At 49.5% G+C, this 20,183-nt stretch overlaps 1 protein-coding gene across 2 annotated transcripts; it reads left to right on the top strand.

The window, feature by feature from the left end:
• Positions 1 to 1,292: 1,292 nt before the first annotated feature.
• On the top strand, positions 1,293 to 19,790 carry ASXL1 (ASXL transcriptional regulator 1). 2 transcript variants are annotated; one of them, XM_069034136.1, is made up of 12 exons: positions 1,293 to 1,400; positions 5,982 to 6,064; positions 9,136 to 9,244; positions 10,366 to 10,471; positions 10,546 to 10,640; positions 10,977 to 11,070; positions 11,346 to 11,498; positions 11,895 to 12,058; positions 12,156 to 12,252; positions 12,700 to 12,805; positions 13,221 to 13,836; positions 14,545 to 19,790. In XM_069034136.1, exons 1-12 carry the CDS (start codon positions 1,341 to 1,343, stop codon positions 17,422 to 17,424), a joined length of 4,563 nt encoding a protein of 1,520 aa, XP_068890237.1. In that variant the 5' UTR covers positions 1,293 to 1,340; the 3' UTR covers positions 17,425 to 19,790. The 2 variants fall into 2 exon arrangements, with proteins under 2 accessions (XP_068890237.1, XP_068890236.1); XM_069034135.1 differs by having other exon boundaries at positions 10,351 to 10,471; positions 14,545 to 19,789.
• Positions 19,791 to 20,183: the final 393 nt, after the last annotated feature.

Raw genomic sequence — 20,183 nt, 5'->3', positions numbered from 1 at the left:
GTGTGGTTTTCATTGTTACTTTGGGGCAGGGCTCGGTGATTTCATGTTTTATAAAGCGTCGTGTTATTTTTCTTTAATTAAAAAAAATAAGTGTCCAAAGTAAGTGGAAAAATGTAAATATGAGTAGAACTGCGATGAGCATTGTAAAGTGTGTGTATATAAATATATATATATATAAAATACGAGTAGAAGGTGCTGATGTCTCGCATGTGGCACCTTGGGAACGAGAAGTGCTGGTGAAACCCCGCCTGGATCCCAGTCCAGGGTGGGGCCCCGGCCTCGGTGGTTCATTGCTTGCTACGGCAACGGGTGGTGCCGATTTAAACCAGTCTTTTTCCGGCGCCGTGGGGAGAAAGAACCTCGGGGCATAAGGGAGGAGTATGTCCAGAGAAGGAAGTGTCTGTAGCACATGTCCTGTGAGGAGCGGCCGGAGGAGCTGGGAGTGTTTACCCTGGAGAAAAGGAGGCTCCAGGGTGACCTTATTACTCTCTACAACTCTGTGAAAGGAGGTTGGAGCCAGATGGGGGTCGAGCTCTTCTGCCGACCGGCGACAAGAGGACACAGTGTTAAACTGTGGCAGGGGAGATTTAGTTTGGACATCAGGAAGAATTTCTTAACACAAAGGGTCTTTAGATACTGGCATGCACTGCGGAGGTGTTTAAGGAGAGACTGGACGTGGCGCTCAGTGCCCTGGTCTGGTGGACATTGTGGTGTTGGGTCATAGGTTGGACTCGCTGATCTCAAAGGTCTTTTCCAGCCTAACTGATTCTGTGATAACCGGGATGCTGGAACACGAACAGCCGCAGCGGCTCAGCCTCGAGCGCTCTGCTCCAGCTCGGTCCCGCAGCCGCCCCCGGCCCGGGCGGTGCCGCTTCACCGCCGCGGCCATGCGGCGCCAGCGGCCTCTCCCGCCATGCGGCGCGGCGCCCGCCGGGACTTGTAGTCCGCGGGTCGGAGCGGGGCTGCGTTGGGGTCGCGCACGGGGACTACAACTCCCGGCGGTCTTTGCAGTTTGTTTTCCTTCAAACCAGCCCTAGGCCCGCCCCTCCGGCCCCTCCCCTCCGGTCCCTCCGTGTCCCGCCGCGGCCACCGTCGCCGGGCCCCGCCGCCCCGCCCCGCTCCCGGCCCTTTGACCCCGTTGTTATGCCGGGCCCGAGCCGCCGCCGCCGCCGCCGCCTCCCGTAGCGCCCGGAGCCGCCCCCGCCTCGCGCCCCGCCCGCCGCGCCCGCCGCGTCCACCCCGCCCCGGTCGCCGCCGCCCGCCTGCCGCCCGCGCGCCCAACGGTCCGCGCCCGCCGCGCCCGCCCGCGCGGGAGGAGGAGGAGGAGGAGGAGGAGGAGGATGAAGGAGATGAAGCAGAGGAGGAAGAAGGAGCGCACGTGGGCCGAGGCCGCCCGCCTGGTGAGGCCGGGGGGGCGTCCGGGGAGGGGGCGCGGGGACTCCGCCGTGCCCCAGGGCCTCCCCGCCGCGTCCGGCCCCTCCCCGAGTAACGGGGCCGGCGGCGCCGCCATCGCGTTTGAGGGGGTAAAAGCGGGGGCCGGGTCCGCCTGGAGGGCGCGGGCGATGTTGCCCGTTCCCCGCCCGGTCCCGCGGCTTCCCGCGGTTCCCCCACCGGCCGCTGTGGTCGGGGTCTCCTGCACGGTTGTTTTTCTTCCTCAGCCCGGTGGGAAGGAGATGCGCTCCGGGACGGTGCGAGCGCGGCCCCCGGCCCTCGGTGGCGAGCTGCCCGCCCGCCGGGGGTCCCAGCGGCCTCGGCCGCCTCCCGCCGGGCGGGGCTGCAGCGGGTCCCGGCATGGGACACGGGAGGTGCCGTCCCGCAGCGGTTCAGTGCGTGCCGGGCAGGGCTGCGGGAACGGTCCCGCTCATTCTCTTCCTTTCAAATGATTTAAAGCTCCGTGGGAGGAACCGGAGCCTCCGGAGAGGGCACGGCCGCTGTCAAAAGTTTCCGGTTTGATTACCGAGGGTACGGATTCCTTCTGTGCGCCGGCAGCGCCCGAGGGCCGGTGGCGTGTGTCGGGCTGCCTGAGCAGCAGCTAGACTGAACAACTCTGAATCAGCCCGTATTTGGTCACTTTAGGGTTTAGGAGTTATGGCCGTGGAGATGTCTTAGTCCTTTTGTCTTAAAAAATCTCCTTGTTGATGGCTTCAACTTCCAAGCCCAGCTCTGCTCTGGTGGTGTCTGTGGGAATGCCATTGTCATTGGACCGTTGCAGTGGGAGGAAGGTGACTTCCCTCTGTGAAGCTGGATCTGTCTTGAACCCCAGTTATGAAGTAGGAAATCTGAAAAGAAGAATAACTTCAGTGTCTGTCAGTGAGCTAGTCAGAGTTTGATTTAAGGGCTGTGTGCTGAGGTGTTTAGGCTGGCTGTTTGGCATTTGGGTGGAAGGAGCTGGTTCTCTCCTGGTGTCCCAGTGACACAGGTACAGCAGTGGAGGGATGAAGTAAGGGATGATCCAGCTGCCTGGATGTGAATGGATCCTGCGTTTTCTCCCTGTAGCCGTGTCAGTGGTGTACAACTCGTGAGGATACATGTGTTCCTCCTGTGTAGCCCATGGACTTCTGCAGAAATGGATTTACAGGGCTTGAGTGTGGCTTGTTTCCTTGTTTTGTCTGTTGTGTGTGTTTGTTTTGGTTTTGCCAGCCCAGGTTATGCACTGAAGCATGTAAACATTCAGAAGGAGCAGTGTGGGTGAGTCCAGTGAAGCTCATGTCTCGTACTGAGGATGTTCAGGATAAGTCTTGGTGCTTCTGAGTAAGATTTTTTTGGCTATTGGAGTGTTTTCTTACTGCTTGCCAGGAGGAAACCTAATCAGACAAGCATCTGACTTCCAGCAACTTGCATCATCTTTTGTGTGTAAATGATAATATTTTAGACCCATGTGGCTTTGCTTGAAAAACTGGAGAAGGGCATAAGGCAGCCACTGTGGAACTTCACTGCAGGAGCCTGCTGGTCTCCTTCTCCATCCTGCATTTCTCCTTGGGATCCATGTTCTGTGAACCAGGTGTGTCACTGCAGGTGGCAGGATGCTTTCCTGGTAGGTGACCCTGGGGGCAGAGGCTATGCTATGTGACCTTGCACAAAGTCAGCTCATTCAAACATCCTGGGCTCTGACAGGTAAAAAAAATCAATATTTATAGGCTGCCCAAAGCAGCACATGTGACTGTGACTCTAAAGCAGTCACCTAATACACCTCATCATCCTTGTGTGATGGGGAAGACATCTTTTCACACAGTTCTTCTCACCTGTCTTTTGGCCAGGACCTCAGGCACAGTGGTGCATGAGATGTGTAAGCCTCAACAGCATCTTAGAGCCATTGATGAACCAGAAATAGAACGATCTCATACTAGATTATCCACTTAGAGAGACCTAGAGTTGCGTAGCTGCACTTCCAGCTTGCGGACTGATTGTAAATCCACTAAAAATAGATCTTTATTTCACACTAGTCTTACACATGCTCCCTGTCAAAATGCTTTTAATTTCCCTCTCTGACGTGTGCTGTGTATTTTGTATTCCTCTCAACGTTTCTGAGAATCTTCAGTGTTGCTCCTCCTACAGAGCCAAAACTCTGCACGTTCCATAAAACAAACCTTTAAAGATTCATTTGGATGCCCAAAGCCATGGCAGGATCCCACAAGTGCCGTCAGAGCTAGTTGACCAGTAAACTGAGGAAGTGATGTAAACTTCCATGATTAGGGGCACAGGAACCCTCAGCTATCAGTGCTATAAATAGTGGAGGAGGGAAAATTCTGGTTTGGGGGTAAGGAATAGCCAGTGTTGAAGTTGTAGCTGTGGGTGTAAGGCTGATGTGGTGCTGGGAGTGTCAGGTTGGAGAGGGATAGAAGGGGCAGTGCTGGAGACTGGGGTTTGGTGTCTAAAGCTTGCAGGATCTTCTCTCCCCCAGTTCTTCCATTAAGTGCTCTGTACACTTAATACAGCTCTTGATTGGAAATTGTTCCCCTGAGCGTAGATTCTTTTATCTGTATGTAAATGCTCCTTTGTGCTCAGTTTTAGGCCACATACTTCACTTGCTGTGTCTGTCACTGGAGAGAGGTTTGAATAATTCCCTGATTTTTTGGAACAGACGTGTTGTATTTTGCAGATCTCACTGGGCTCAGGGGCAATGAGTTTCCCTGTGTCAGCTGTCTGCAGCCTTTGAGTGATGGGGTGACAGCTCAGGAGGGAGGCATGGAGACCTCATAACCTATGGAGAGAGGAAAAAGTGTGATGGAGCTGTATGGAATTTAATTAGTTTACTCTCTCTGAATATGGCTCATCACTTGCTTTGATTTTTCTTTACACTCTTCATGTTTTCATTGGGTTTTAACTCTAGTTAGTTCTTGAATTCCCTTCCCCATGAGGTTCTTACCTCATTCGCAGAAGCTTGTGAGCTTCAAGCATCTGCAAAATACCTGTTGGGTGGATGCGATTTAAGAAATTCCATTTGTAGAATCAAGATTTAGATTGGAAGGACCTTAAAGATCATCTCATTCCAACCTCCTGCCACATGCAGGGACAACTTCCACTAGTCCAGGCTGCTCCAAGCCCCATCCAACCTGGCCTTATCACAACATGCAGTTGAAGTGCAGAATTGCAGTTGGCTTTTTCATTACTTGTGGAGGGTGGAGATGGTTTGAGGTGCAAACGTTGCCCTGCACAGCTTTGCGATGATTTTGCACATGTCCGTTTGGCGTGGCTGCTGCAGTGACTCACTTCTAGATTTTGCTGATGGAAATGGGGCATCTGGGTCCTTCCTCTGGCTTCCCACACAAGTCAGACTGAGAGACAGCGCCGTGTTGCTGACTTTTAAAGTGTGGGGACAAATGACACCAGGGCTGTGCATTGTGTGGCCACAATGCTGGGGCAATTTAGACCACGGTTATGATCAAAAAGTTCCTGAGTGAATTCCTGTTGCTGCTTTCCATGCCTGTTCCAGGCCATGGCCTGTGCCTGTCTCACCCTCTTTTTGCTCGTGGCCCCAAGTCTGTGGAGCTGGGTGCCTTTGCATTCCAAGAGCAGCACTGTCTGCTGCCGGCAAAGGCGCAGGAGCTGGCGCATGGTCGGCAGCTGTAGGGTAATCTGCTCCCAAAGAAACTGCGTGGTTTACATCTACTGCTGCTTATTTTTGCTCATTGTTTCCTGTTTATGTGGATAATCTTCTTATCCACAGAAATGTCCGGTCCTCTCTTTGAATCCTTGAGTTCTTGCTTCCAGACATTTTGGAGCAGTAAGTTCCACAGGCTTTGAAAAAAAATAAAGTAATAACCTCTTTACTTCTTCATATATAAGTGGCAATTCTATTATTGATATAATATATGAAAGGATGTGTTGTTATTTTTTGTATTGCCTTTTAATATCTGATTTTCTTCATTTTATGTCAAAGGCAAGCACTCTTAAGTCTCTAGCCAGATTTTTTTTTCCAAATCCTTTACTGTTATTTTGTCCTTTTCTGAATTCTGTCTTTCTCTGACATGAATTCTGACTCTTAACTTGTGATTCCCTTCCTGGGATGAAGTGAAGATAAAATGAATGCAGTAATCTGGGGAAGGTACACTGTTGGATTGTATGGCTGCACAGTAATACTTTTAGTGACAAAAAAATACTGGATGCTTTGTGGAGAGGTAGGAGAAGGTTTTACATCGTTAGAGGTCACTAACCACTGTTCAGTTTGGAAGGTTGATATGGCAGCAGCTCCATCTAATGTATAGTGAAGTCTGGTAAAGCTTCCACTGGGGTCAAGGCCAAATTCTGCTGCTTTTTCTCCTCCATGTTTGTATTTTGGTTAATTAGGGAAGAGATGAAGGTAAAGCCTTTTGTGGCTTTGATCCATGTTCACCGGGATCTTGAGGTAGCCTGAAATTTTACTGTGTGTCTTTGAAGGTGAAGCAAGTTCGAAGAGGCACATTATTGGGTCTGGGCCACAGCTGATGCAGGAGTTTTGGGAATGCAGAAGCCAATGCTGTAATGTCTTTCTGTCTTTTCAGGTGCTGGAAAATTACTCAGATGCTCCTATGACCCCAAAACAGATTCTGCAGGTCATAGAGGCTGAAGGTCTAAAGGAAATGAGGTTAGTATTGATGATTTTGTCTAAACCAGTGTGGAGCATGGGGGAGGCAGTGTATGAAGGCTGGTGTTGCTTCATACAGTTCTGCCTCATCCCCAGCCCACTTTGCTTCCCTTTTTCTCTTTTCAGCCTAGTAATTTGAGATGACAGTACAGACATTTATATACAGATTGTGAGGGTTTTTTTTCTCTGATAATAACTGGAAGATGTTCTTGGATTTTTTGATAATTTACAGAGTCCCTTCATCCATCTATTGTGAAATAAATGCCTCTTGCAGATCAGGCCCCTGCATTGTACTGTACTTACCACTCAGTCACACAGTTCTCACATAAGTAGCTCCTAGCAGTTTCTGCTATTGTGACCTGAGTTTGAGAATAGTTTAAGTTTTGTCTCCTCTGATGCTTCATTTCTAGAGCAGACATTATGTTTTAGAAGAGACAGGCTTTTTCATGTCACTGGCTTATGCTCAGTTTCTTGAGCACCAGGAGAGCACAGTTCACATCACATAGTTGTGGCTCTTGACATTATAGGGAGGAGATGCCCAAGATGCCCATCCCCAGAGTGGGTTTCATGTGGAAAAGAACCTGATGTAGAGCCTTGGAAAGGGCAGAAGTGGGAGACTGCTTTCCTTGGTTAAGTTCCTGTGAGCTTCCCTCTGTTTCCATGACAGTAGTAGAAATACAAAGTGTCTTGCAGCTCAAAGAAAGTGGGTAACTGTGATAGTCAAATGCCTCAGTTACTGCTACCAGGCAAAAAAATAAAGAGGAAGTTTGACTACCAGAGACACGAAAAGCTGCTGTCCAGGGATGGACTTTGGGAAATCCAGATGCAAGGACTGTTTCTAGTCCTGCTTCTCTCTCCCTTTGTTTCTGTGGATGGTTTTTCACTGTGGTATTTGCATTTCCTGAACCTGTACTTTACCTAACTACTGAAGGTAAACTGATTTCTTCTGGGACCTAAATGTTAGCTTGTTTTTGCACCTTGTTTGTGTGAAATCAGGAAACAGCTGGGGTGTTTTGAATAGTCAAAATCTGTGACATGTACGAAGGTGTTGGGTGTGGGACCTGCTGTTGTTTGAAGAGGCATGAGGCTGGTTTGTGCTGCTGCATCGCATTTGGAACTGTTGGAACACCCACCTTCCCTGGGCTTACAAGAAGGCTGGGGAGGGACTTTTCACAGGGGCATGTAGTGATAGGACAAGGGACAATGGCCTTAAGGTGAAGGAGGGTAGATTTAGATTGGATATACGAAAGAAATTCTTCCCCGTGCAGGTGGTGAGATAATGGCACAGGGTGTCCAGAGAAGCTGTGGCCACTCCATCCTTGCAAGTTTCCAAGGCCAGGCTGGACATTGCTTGGTTCAGCCTGATCTGGTGGAAGGTGTCCCTGCCCATGGCAGGGGGTTTGGAACAAGATGGTCTTTAAGGTCCCTTCCAACCCAATTTCATGGTTTGGTGATGCTTGCTGAGATCTTCTCTGGTTTGGATGTGGGCAGTAGGGTCACAGCTCTGAGTAGAATTCAGACAGATTTTAATGAGGACCTTCACAGAGCTTTGCTTTAATCACTCTTCTACGACTCTCTCACATAAGTCCTGTTACCTAAGCAGGCAGTTGAAGATTTCTGTGCACAGGCTGTCCCCTGCCAAAGATAATATCAGGGCTCTTCACACACATAAATTATCCTGTGCTTTCCCAGTTTTTACAAGTGACCTGTCACAGTGTGTAAGTAAAGACCAGACTTTGGAACATGTGTCATGTTAAATCCCACAAAGCCAACTCATTCCTTTAAAGGTCGGTGGTTTCCCTTGGGATATCTGCTTTTCCTTCCCATGTCATTAATTCTCTGCTTTAAGAAAAGATTGTTTTCTTCAGAGCGTGATTGTTCGCAGAATAAAGGCAGTGAGCCTGCCTGGCCAAACGTGCAGCAGGCTTTGCTGGTGCTTGTATAGAAGCTCTTCCTGAAACTCCATTTCCTGAAGGAAATAGCTCAGTGCCTGGACATGTTTTTCCTTCTGAATCAATCCTGAGGTGGGGCTCCCTGGTTTGGGGGTCACGCTGCTCTCCTGGGAGGGCTGTGTTCCATACGGGGCACTGACGTTCCCAGGAGCCAGCACCATGCTGAGTTTAGCTCCTGGCAGAGTTTTAACTGCTTGGTTTTTTTTCTTGTTTCGGGGAAAATTACTTACTTTGCCATTTTAAGAGAGCTCTGTGGCTGGTGAGTGTGCTTGGAGTGTCTGGTAAACACAGAGGGGAAAGCACTGTCTAACAGGACAGAAGGCTGGAAATTTTGTTCACATGATCTAGAAGTGATACAGGGTAACTTTTCCTGTCGCTGTGACATGTGAAGAAATGTCCAAAACCCAAACACATACAGGGTGGAAACTGAAATTGTGCTGTTTTTGATTTCAGAATGATTTTCTTTGAAATATTTTATCTCAGTCCAGTTTTCAGTTTCACTTTTACTAAGAATGCAGTCGATAGTGCTGTAATGTGTCTTCCAGACAACTTTCTTACTGTACATGTGGGACTTGCTGGAAAACACCATATTACGTGGCACAGCAGTTCCATCAGTGTGAGCGTAGGATGGGGCTTTAACCAGGGAGTTATGTAGGACTTAACAAATGAGAACATGAGAGCCTTTGTATTGAGCTCTGCTCAAGCAGTTTGGTCTGTGACATATCAGGGAGACATTGCAGTAACGTGTGTGTACAGTTTGCTTACATCTTTCTACTACTGAATAAATCTCGGGGTTTTGTAAAATCAATCCAACACTGAAGGTTTCCAGGACAGAAGGGGAGGAAACAGGTAATAAAAGTTAGAAATGTCTGAAAACAGACGAGGGTAGCTTTAAAATTGGTCTCACGTTTCCTGTTCGCTGTGATGTGCAAGGCGGATGTACACGTCAAAATGAAATCAGTGACACTGTTCTGACTGAAGTGCCTGTCCCATAAAGTTAATGACATCACCTCTGTTCCCCTGATCAGCTAAAGGATGCCCATTTAACCAGATCTTTCAGGCTGGTTTTTTGATAATCCATTTCTTAAGCTATCTCCTTTCTTCCTTTCTCTGTTGCAGTGGCACGTCTCCCCTGGCCTGCCTCAATGCCATGCTCCACTCCAATTCCCGGGGAGGGGATGGGCTCTTTTACAAACTGCCTGGACGCATCAGCCTTTTCACACTCAAGGTAAATGCTGAGCTCTGCTCCCAGCTGAGGGCTTAGGGGTGAGTTCTGCTCCTTGTGCAGGACTGAGTGTTACTCTATCACTGAGCATCAGGAGCAGTGAGATCATCATGTGAGAGAGGGTCTGGAATTCATTATTTCCGTGGAGCTTGTACCTTTCAGCTATATTCAGCCATCTATGATAAATTCCCTAAAAAACCCCCAACTATTATTTCTTGAATTGCACAAGCAAGATGAATCCTCTTACTGCAGTGCCTGGTGTCCAGCTCAGGTGGCTGCTCATCAGAACAGACCCATGCACTCTCTTGCCACCAGCCACCAGGGAAAACAGCCAGCCAAGGAATTGGTCCAAGAGCTTGTAGTGACAAGTAAAATCTTGATAGGAAAATGTATATTCATTCTTCTTGCTGCTTGTTCTGTGTTCCACTACATTCCATGTTATTTAGCATCAGTATTTTCCTCAGGTCTTGAAATCTCTCTGGAATACTTTTTTTTTTATTTTATTGTTCCAGTAATGTTAAATATTGAAAATGTTTCTGGTCTTGGGCTTTTCTTTTGCATTGTTTTGTACTGTTGGATTCCCTGATAAATATCATCTTGATAGATCCCAGCTATTTCATTTCCATCATTTGTCTGCTGTTAGAAAATCTTGTTGAATTGACACATTTTGCTGAAAATAGATGGCATTGAAATGGCTTTTATTGTACAAGTAGGAAATACATCTCCTAAGCTTGCTGTCTTAGTGTTTGGCCACTCTGATGCTACTTATTCTTTCATAGTGAGGTGCTTCTCTTTAATAGGAACTCATTGCTTGCAGAAAATTGTGACGTATTATGAACCTTCTTATTAAATTATTTATTATTAACCTGATATTTTGGAGATGTATTACTTGTCTAGGAGGGGGCTATTAAGTGTTCTTCGTTTAGGTGACTTCTGTTCCACTGTGAGCCCAAATACACTTTAAAACAGCTTTCTGGATTAAATCAAGGATTAAAATAGGGAAAAAAATTTAGGTTAAAGTATGTATAGGTTAAAGTTAACTGTCTGCTCCCATTGGTGTAGGTTTGGGAGGGAGGGCTGTAGCCACCCCAGTTCTGTTTCCCCTCTAGAAAGATGCCTTGCAGTGGTCCCGGAACCTGTCAGTGCCAGAAGGGGAGGAGCTGGAGGACACAGCAGATGCAGAAAGCTGTGGGTCCAATGAAGCCAGCACTGTGAGTGGTGACAATGATGGTAAGTGTCTGGTGACATTAACCTTAAACTCCAGGACCTACTTCTGTGTCTGACTGAGAGCCCATCTCTTTCAGTGTCTCTTGATGAAACTTCTTCTAATGCCTCGTGTTCCACTGAATCTCAGAGCAAGGGACCTGCTACCAGGGAGAGCTACAGAACCGCTTCCCAGGTAGGAAAAAGTGGGACTAATGGGAAGGGTGAAGCCTCTCAAGGGGAGCTTTCATTACTGTTGGAGTGGTATGACAGGGACTATTTGTGTACAAGTGCCTCAGAGAGAGTTATGAGGCTGTCTCCTTGGGCAAGAAGTGGCAGACTGGGGAGGGATCATGTATGGGAAGGCAGTTTTGAATTCTCTGCTAGTCCTAAATGTAGTGTTGCCTGAAGATTCACCTAGGAGGAGCCAGGTAGCTCTTTAACTGAGGAACATGCTGCTTAGAATATTATTATACCCTTCCATAATGCCTTCATTCCTTTGTTTTGTTTTTGGTTTCTCTCTGGTCTGCAGACATCCAAACAGAAGAAAAAGACAGGTGTGATGCTGCCACGGGTGGTGTTAACCCCACTGAAAGTAAACGGGGCACACATGGAGTCTGCCTCGGGTGAGCATGGCTTTGGGGGGGTCCTAGTGACATCACAGATCTCTCTCAGTCAGTCCCCAGTCATCTGTGTTTGCCTGAGGATTTCTGTAACACCTGCTGAGACCGAGTGACGCTGCACTGTGTGTATGTTTAACTCACTCAACATAGTTGGTACCCGGGCAATACCCTATAATAGCAGATTTGTTACTAACGGAGAATTCCTGTATGTTAAACCACTCTCCCAGTTGGGCTTTGACTGTTCTTTGCATATTTTTATGAACTTGTTTTGCTTTTAGGCTTCACAGGACGGCACGCTGATGGGGAGAGCAGCAGCACATCCAGCAGCAGCAGCAGCTCCTTGGCCCTGTGCAAAACCAGCCTGCGCAGTAGGACAGAGATAAACAGGGATCCTCCACAGCTGCTGAGGGGCATCCGAAAGCCCACGGCAGGTATGTGCTCCTGGTTAAAGGCAGAAGGATAATTGGTGCTGGTGAAGTCCAGGTGTATCTGAGAAGAGCACCAGGAGGCATTCGATGACCTGGGGTCACAAGCCAGGCTTTCCATCTTGAGTGTTAGCGATACAATTGTTTAAAAGTTTGCCTGGTCTGAAGAGCAGCATTGTGAATTGTACCTGAATATGGCAGAACTGTGACCTCTTGTCAGAATTCCAGATGTGTGTCTGTTAATTACTGTGTTGGAGAGTCATTCTTCACACTTGAATACTGCAGTCTTTCTTGTCTCCCTAGCTCCTTTTGCTGTTGTAGTTTGACATAAATTTCAGCCCATAATGCTGAAATACTTCTATACAACAATGTTAATTTTATTTGCCTGTCCTTAAATTCCAGGGCAAATGAAACGGAACAGGGGTGAGGATATTGACTTTGAAACCCCGGGCTCCATCCTTGTCAACACAAACCTGCGAGCGCTGATCAACTCCAGGACCTTTAATGCGCTTCCATCACACTTCCAGCAGCAGCTGCTTTACCTCCTGCCTGAAGTTGATAGACAGGTACAAGCACTTGGGTGTTTTCCCTTCCCTGATTACCTCTTCAGTGTGGAACAGCTGGAGCAGATGAGTTCTGTTTGTCCTGGGTCTGTCCTGCTAGGTGGGGGCTGACGGGCTGATGCGCCTCAGCAGCAGCGCTCTGAACAACGAGTTCTTCACCCACGCTGCACAGAGCTGGAGGGAGCGGCTCGCTGACGGTGAGTGGCTTTGCTTTCCTGAGTGCCTGGGAAATAGGTGCTCATTTCGTAGGATTTTTGGTTTTGCTTTTACAGTTAATGAGCAGGAACTTAGTCCAGCTTTGTTGCATATCTATCTGTGTTGCCCCCAAATTTTTTTTTTTTTTTTTTGTTCTTTAAAATCAAAGATATGATTTCTTCTGGTGCCATGGGACCTTCAAAATTAAGTGATGAAGGTGTAAAGTAGTGTCAGACTTATTTTTCCTTAAATGGTGGCCTGTCTGTTAAAACATCATTTTTTCTGGAGCCACAGGCAGCACATGGATCCAGAGGCAGGATGGGGAGCAGGGTGTTAACAGCAGGTCTGTCTTTCAAATATGCAGCTGCTGTACTGTTCAAACACTAGAGATTGCATTTGCAGAATGAGTTTTGTTTGGAACTGAATTCCAGTCTCTTGCTTCCATGTAGGTGAATTCACCCATGAGATGCAAGTTCGAATCCGGCAGGAGATGGAGAAGGAAAAGAGAGTGGAGCAATGGAAAGAGAAGTTCTTTGAGGACTACTATGGACAAAAGTGAGAAATTTTACCATGTCTATACTGTTTTAGCCATGTTTATGCAGTTGGCAGAGTGTGTTTCTGTTTGTGGATACCTGAGCAGATGCAGCATAAACTCCTTGAAAAACACAGGTTGTGGGGTGAATCGTTCCAACTGTTGGTCTTGGAAAATCCTTAGTGGAATTGGCTGGATTCAGCAGAATTTTGTAGCCCATCTCTTTTGCTTCCAAGAAAAGTTGATAGTGTTTTGTATCACAAATCTTTGGGCATTTTTTCTCATTCCATGTGATAGCAATGTGGGATATGTGGGTTCTCCCCTTGCAGGGTGAGTTAATGAGGCTTTGATGACTCTCTGCCCATGTTGGTGCTATTCGGTAACACTGAAATTGGGCTGAGCTATAGCTTTTAGCTGGCTTTTGTGTTTGCCTTAAAGGTTGGGCTTGACCCAGGAAGAATCCCAGGCGCAGAATTCGGTGCAGGAGGATGCTGAGAACAGGACAGAGCTGTCTGTTAAAGGAGAAGCGAGGCTGCCGCGCGGGCCGACCACGCGCCAGAGGGACGGGCGCTTCCGGAAACGCTCCCGGGCCGACCTGCGGTGCCGGGCCAGGAGGAGCCTGTACAGACTGCGGGAACCCGAGCACACGGAGGCTCCCAAAGAGCCTGCTCCCGTGGGGCCAGATCCCTCTCTTCATAAAGAGCCAAAGCCTGAGACAGACCTGAAGAAAGATGATCTGAGCAGCCCCTCGGCTGCAGGATTGAAGGCAGAGAGTAGCGAGCTGCACCTCTCTCCAGAGACTTCCAAATCAAACAGCAAATCAGAAGATCCATCATTGGCAGCTGCCAGCAGAATTCCCAGTTTGCCCCAGGAGAATTCTGCTCAGGAGTCCAAGGAGCAGAAGAGGAAAAGCTTTGAGGAGGCTGCCTCTGCATCCTTCCCCGAAAAGAAGCCCCGGCTTGAAGATCGTCAGTCCTTTCGTAACACAATTGAAAGTGTTCACCCAGAAAAGCCACAGCCTACTAAAGAGGAGCCCAAAGTCCCACCCATCCGGGTAAGAAAGAGCTTTAGAGCTGCTGTGTCTCAGGGCTGCTGTGCTCAGTAGTATCAAAACATTATTAAAATGTCAGGTGTTGCCATCTTAAGTGAAGGAGTCAAAGGGTTTCATTGGTAGAGCTGGTGAAGTGCCTCTGACTGCCACAGTTTGCTGTCATGTTTAGACAGGCAGAGAATGGAAAATCATCCCAAGGTCTTTGCACAAGAGCACAGGGTAACCTTGACTTACTCCCTTCATTTGCATTTCTGTGGATACAGAAAACACTGCCTGAAATGAGCTGACTTACTGCAAAAGACCTTGAAATTGTGTTCTTTGTCCTGTGTAGTTTCTCAGTTCTTTTCCTTGCAGACAGAATCTCAGTGTTCCTCCTGACTTTTCCCATTTTGACCAGGATACCCATTTTGGTAGCTTCAGGGCAGTCATCCTGGTGTAGAGGAGACCAGTTTGATCTCTGAAGACATGAATATAAATAATTTATTTCATATTTGCCTGCAGGCTCTGGTAAAACAATATTAGTGTGAACTGAGCTTTACAGATCACAGAGCAGAGGTTGTGGGACCATGCTGCTTCTCTGCCTAAATTAGTTTCTAAGTTGGAACTTTTGTTGAATTTTTGTGCTAAGAATTGTGACGAGCGCTTGCCAGTAAAACGCATTTCGCTGGACATGGTCAGCGTTAGAACTTACCGCATTTCCCTTTCTTTCAGATTCAACTTTCACGTATTAAACCACCCTGGGTGGTTAAAGGTCAGCCCACTTACCAGATCTGCCCCCGGATCATCCCCAGCACGGAGCCCTCCGGCCGGGGCCGCCCCGGGGCCCGAACCCTCGCAGACATTAAGGCCCGTGCTCTGCAAGCCCGAGCCCAGCGCGAAGCCGCCACCGCCGCCATTGGAGGAGGGGGCGGCCCCGGCGGGGGGAGAAGCACCGATGAAGGAGGCGGTGGAGGAGAATCCAGCGGCCGTTCCCAGCACAGGAGATCCAAGAGAGCTCATGGAAAACGTGCATCAGATCTACAGCGAGCACAACTACAGCCGTCTGTTCATCTGAGCGGCGGGAAGGCTGACTCCAAAGGGGCTGCTGAGGAAGCCAACGTGAATTCCTGCCTCTCTTCCAGACAAGATCACTCTTCCTCAAAAAGCGAAAGGAGTGGCATTCCGGGCTGTGCCACAGGGTCGGGGGACACTCAGCCTGCTGATGGGTCACCCAGGAGGCTGTTCTGTGTTGCTCTGACTGCGTCATCCTTGGACAATGTGACTCCTGAGAGGCAGGAGGAGAGTCCTGAGCAGCTCCTCCATGACCCAAGGACCAAACTCCCATCTTGTGCTGCATCACAGGAGAGCACAAAGCTGGGATGTGTGGTTCCTGTGGTGACCAGTCTGCCATGTTCTGGGGGGCAGGGAGCTGGGGTCAGTCCCATGGGAGACAAGGGTGTGGTGGAACTTGGAGATGTTGGTGCTCCCACCATACAGCTGGATTATCCTTCTGATGTAAAGCAAAATTCCTCCAGTTGTTCTTTTCCACCAGAATTGTCATCAGGTGGCACAGAACACCATGATCCAGAGAAGGTGTCTGGTTTTAGATATAACAGCTCCAAAACATTTCTGGAAAAATGTGTTGCTGATAGTAATACCTCCAAAACGGTGACTGCTGGAGTGAAGAAAGTGATCCCTGCGGAGGGTGACACTGCACAGCTGCAGGCAGGGAAAGGCAGCGATGGCAAACTGAGCAGTGAGGAACAAAATGCAGAGGCTCTAGTGCAGCCCTCTGTGCATGGTGACTGTATTTCTCAGAATAGGATTGATACCTCTGAAAAACTCCTGCAGCCAAGGCAGAGGTGCCCCAGAACCGAACCAGAAAACGCACATCAGCCCCTGGGAGAGACGCAGGAGTTGAAGAGAAGTGGAGATGAAGAAATACAGAGTACGCACAGTGAAACAACAGACACTGCTTCCGACTGGGAAGGGGACATGGCTGATGAGAATGTGGAGGTGGAGATGTGTTTCAGAAGTGTCAGCTGTAGGGAGGTGGCTGGGAAAGGCTCTTCCTGTCACAGCAGCAGTGAGAAGCGCAATGGGATTAGGTCAAAATTCTCTGTGGAGACAGAGAGTCCAGCCTGTTCTGGGGACTTGGTTGCACCCCCACCTCAGAGGTGGGGACCCCAGAAAGCCGAGCGTCCGGCCGGCTCTGCTCGGCCCGTGTCCTCCATTGAGACCAGCAACCCTTTGGTGATGCAGCTGCTGAAGGGGAAGCTTCCACTGGAAGAAGTTCTCCCAGTGTCTCACGTCAACATCAAGCTGGAAATTGCACAGCCAGTGCTGGAGAAACAGTCAGAAAGCCTCTTCCTGCAACTGGACAGAGGCAGCAGTCACTATTTTGGCAAAGAATCTTCTCCAGATGTAGGAATAAAGATGAGTGCCCAAAGCAGGAGCGAGGATGTTCACTCACTGAGATCTTCCATAGATCCCCAGGAAAAAACCTGTGTACCAGGGGCAGCATTGCCTAGAGCAGAGGGTGAAGAGGATCAGGCTGTCCCAGAAAAACATTCCAAAGTTGGCTCGACTTTAAGCTGCCAAGACCAACTGGCAAACGTGGCAAGTGCCTCTCCGAAGCCTGAAGATGTGGACCCTCGGGAAAGAACATTTTCTTCCTGTAGCTTTGAGGAGCAGAAGGAATTGCCCAAGGTCCACCGGATGCCACAGCACAACCCATTAACGAGTGTCATGGCAAGTAAAAGCCCAGAGAAGCTGAATGCCTCTGCAGAGCCTCGGTTTTTATCTCCAGCTGTAACTTCTCTTGGACCAAACCAGACAGGAGGTGCATTGGTCAATAAAAACTACGGTGGGGTTCAAGGCAAAAAGCTCTTTGGTTCTGGTTTTCCTTCCAACCCCAGCGTGAGGCTGCATCACTCGAGGGCTTTGGATCATGGTTCAGCCATGGGAACCTTGTCCCCCAGCAAACAGATTCCCTTGGACAAGGGCTGTGCATTGGGAGAAGGAATCCCAGCTGCTAGGGAGGAATGGACTTCAAAGCAGCACAGCAGCACCCCAGGAGGGATCAGAAATGAGAAGGTGCTGGTGTGTGGCAGCCCAGCCAAGAGTAATGCAGAGAACCGGGGGGATGCAGCCCAGCAGCCCACAGAACTGGCCGGGCACACGCAGAGAGAGCCACTGGTCATGGACTGGCCCTTCTTTAAGTTTTCAAGGGATCCGGGAAAAGGACAGAGTCACCCTTTGGAGCCTTCGTCCATCCCCTCTCAGCTCAATATCAAGCAAGCATTTTATGGGAAGCTTTCAAAGCTGCAGCTTAATTCCACCAGCTTTAATTATTCATCCAACACTCCAGCTTTCCCCCGAGGCCTTGCTGGGAGCGTGGTGCAGCTCACCCACAAAGCGAACTTTGCTGCGAGCCGGAACACGGCCCTGGCTGTGCAGATGTTTGCTGACAGCAGCAGCGTCGACGAGATCTCGTTCCAGTGCTCGTGCAGCCTCAAAGCCATGATCATGTGCAAAGGCTGCGGCGCCTTCTGCCACGACGACTGTATAGGACCCTCTAAGCTCTGTGTATTGTGCCTTGTGGTGAGATAATAAATTATGGCCATGGGACAGGTTGTATATTCAGTGTGTGTATTTTGATAACGACTGATCCTAACGCCTGTACACAAAAGTACACAAAGTACTCTCTGTTCATAGTAGAAACGCTGTTACACTTCTTTTTGGTGAGGAACGTTGAGCTGCCTTCCCATGGAGATCGACAGTGCAGAGCCTGTTCCTGCTGACGGGGACACCCCGATCCGGGTGGGCTGTGCCCCACCGGAGCGATCCTGCTGCTTCCTGCTATCGTGGAAATTCCAGCTGTGCTCTGGTACCGCGCTGAGGCCGACGCCGGGGGGAGAGGCGGTTCGCTGTGGCAATCCCTGGACCTTCTGTGGAGGAAATCCTTACATCCAAAGGAACTGGAAGATGGTGTTTGCTATTTCAGGGCTGCACAAAGTGAGGCCCTACAGTCTTCCACTCTCCCCTTTTGCCATCTCCATTCCCAGTTTGTGTGGGAAGTGCTGCTGTGCAGCGAGTGTAAGCAGAGAGCTGCCCTGCAGGGATGGTCCCGTGCGGTCTTTGGATGCTACAACAGGATGTGGTGCCCAGGGACGTGCTCTCCAGGGTTGTGGAGCCGTGTACAGCCCACCGTGTGCCACATGGAGCCCACGTGGAGGATGCAAGAAGAGGAAAAAAAATTCGGGGCAAGTGCCAAGCAAATGCCTTCTGCTGGCCTGCAGGAAGCTGTGTGGCTGGGGAACTGTTCCTGGTTGAACTGGCCCAGTGGCTGTGCCTGCCTCCTTTGGCCAACTTCCACAAACTGCTGTGGAATGCTGGAGGTTCCCTGGAGCTCAGTGGTAGGGGCAGTGAGTTCTGCACTGCAGCTCTGTGGTGAGGACCTGAAACCTCAAAGCAGCTGAGCACCTGCGAGCATCGAGCTGTGCATCTGTGTGACCATCACCTAACATTTAAAGCAGTGTTCTTTCCTTTTTTTTTTTTTCCTTTTTTTTATACTTTCGTTCTTGGATGTATAAAGTGAATTATTTGGCTCCTGTAAGTATCCTCTCTGCATCTGTTTGATCATATATTTATATGTTGTACACAGTACTGGCCAACTGTAAATGGATGTAATGTACATAGAGCATAAAGGGGTCTCCTTTTTTTTCCTTGGATTACCAGGCTCTACAGCAGTATTGCATTAAAGTGGTGTTAGTTATTGTCAGAGCCACTGTATTCTGTCTTGCCTGACGTGAGGCTCACCACACTGGGGTCTGAGTTCCGACAGCCTCCCTGTGCCTGTGGTGCCTGGGTGGACTGTGCTATGCAGGCTCAAGGATGTCGAGGTGGGATTTTCTGAGCCAAGCTCACTCCCGGTTGCTCATTTAAGCTCCTGCCAGTTGTTGCTGCACCTGAGCTCCCAGGGCATGGCTGTACCTGCACTGCAGGGAGGTGAACAAACATCCGTGTGCGTCCAGAGAGGGAGAGCAAAACTGCAGTTCTCTTTCTCTTTGGAGCAATTCCTAATCAAGAGTTAATTGCTTCAGTGAGGGGGAGAAGCCGCTGGTTTATTCAAGCGGGCAGTAGCAAGAATTTTAGGGGGTTTATTTTCATTTTGTTTCTTCTCGTCCCTTTTCCAGCTCCATCCTACCTCCCTTCACCATGCACTTTTTTTCAGCCGTGCAAGTTCCTCTTTCAGCCACAATCGTGAGGGGTGCAAGAAGTTCATTCCCTGAGATGGTTTCATCTTCAATGCATCCACCAGCCTCATCCCATGGGAATGAGAGAGCCCGGTGCAGCAGCACCCCGACCTGGGCAGGGCTGCGGTGCCAGTGGGGGCGAGCGGAGGTGTGGAACCTGCTTACCAAAGATGGGGAGCGGAGCAGGGGGCTGCCTCTGCCTCCTGGGGGGCCACTGCAGTGTTCAGCTCGGACTGGTCTGGGGGGCAGAGCCCTCGGGGGGGCCTGCTCGTGTCTGTCCCTTGTGCTATTGGAAAAATAAACACTGTAAAATCTGCTTGTGTGGTTTCAGTCCTTTTTCTGAACTCCTCTTCCTTTCTAAGGCAATGTGGCTTTTCCTTTCCTCTCTTTTAACTGCAGCAGTTCCAGAGTTCTGCTGTGCTCACCAAGGGGAGGGGCTGTGTTGCTGGTTGGCTTTGTTAAATCTGGTTTTATGCACTTGGAGAGCACTGAAGATGGTGCAGCTCCTGCAAAAGTGCCGTGTGGCTCTTGGGGAATGGACACCCTGAAGACTGAGAGCCACAGGGGGGTAGTGGGACACTGCAGGGGCCCCCCACAGTCACAGGGAATCCCTGCCCTGCTGGGGTGATGCCTGTGAGAGCAGCACTGAGACTCTTCCCAGCATCAGGGCAGGTCCTGCTGTTACTGCCCTCATTGTTGGATAAATGGATCTAAAAATGTTTCTCAAGAGCGTAAATGTGATAGCAATTACAGTTTATTGAAGCTACTTGAAAACTCACTTTATGGCCAAGTCCTTTCTCTTTTCTAGGCAGTAAAGAAATAAGATGAACTGTGATGTTACGTGTCTGGGTTCTCACTGCGTGGACATTCTGAAGGGTGAGCAGGGATCTCCTGCCTGGGGCTGTGGGAGTGCCGAGATCCGTGTGGTGACACAGTCCCCGACTTCCTGGCATTCCACAGCGCTGCCGTTGCAGAACAGCAGCGATGGCCTCGTACGGGGAGCCAGGGCTGGGGCAGCGGATGGTCTGGCACCAGCTTTTTGGGGAGAAAAAAGGCTTTTGTGGTTTTTGATGTTCTGACTCTGGCAGGCTGCACACAGTGTAGTTAAACATA

The sequence above is a fragment of the Aphelocoma coerulescens genome, chromosome 20 (assembly GCF_041296385.1).
Source record: "Aphelocoma coerulescens isolate FSJ_1873_10779 chromosome 20, UR_Acoe_1.0, whole genome shotgun sequence".
NCBI classification, from domain to species: domain Eukaryota; kingdom Metazoa; phylum Chordata; class Aves; order Passeriformes; family Corvidae; genus Aphelocoma; species Aphelocoma coerulescens.
This window is presented reverse-complemented; position numbering and strand designations above follow the sequence as displayed.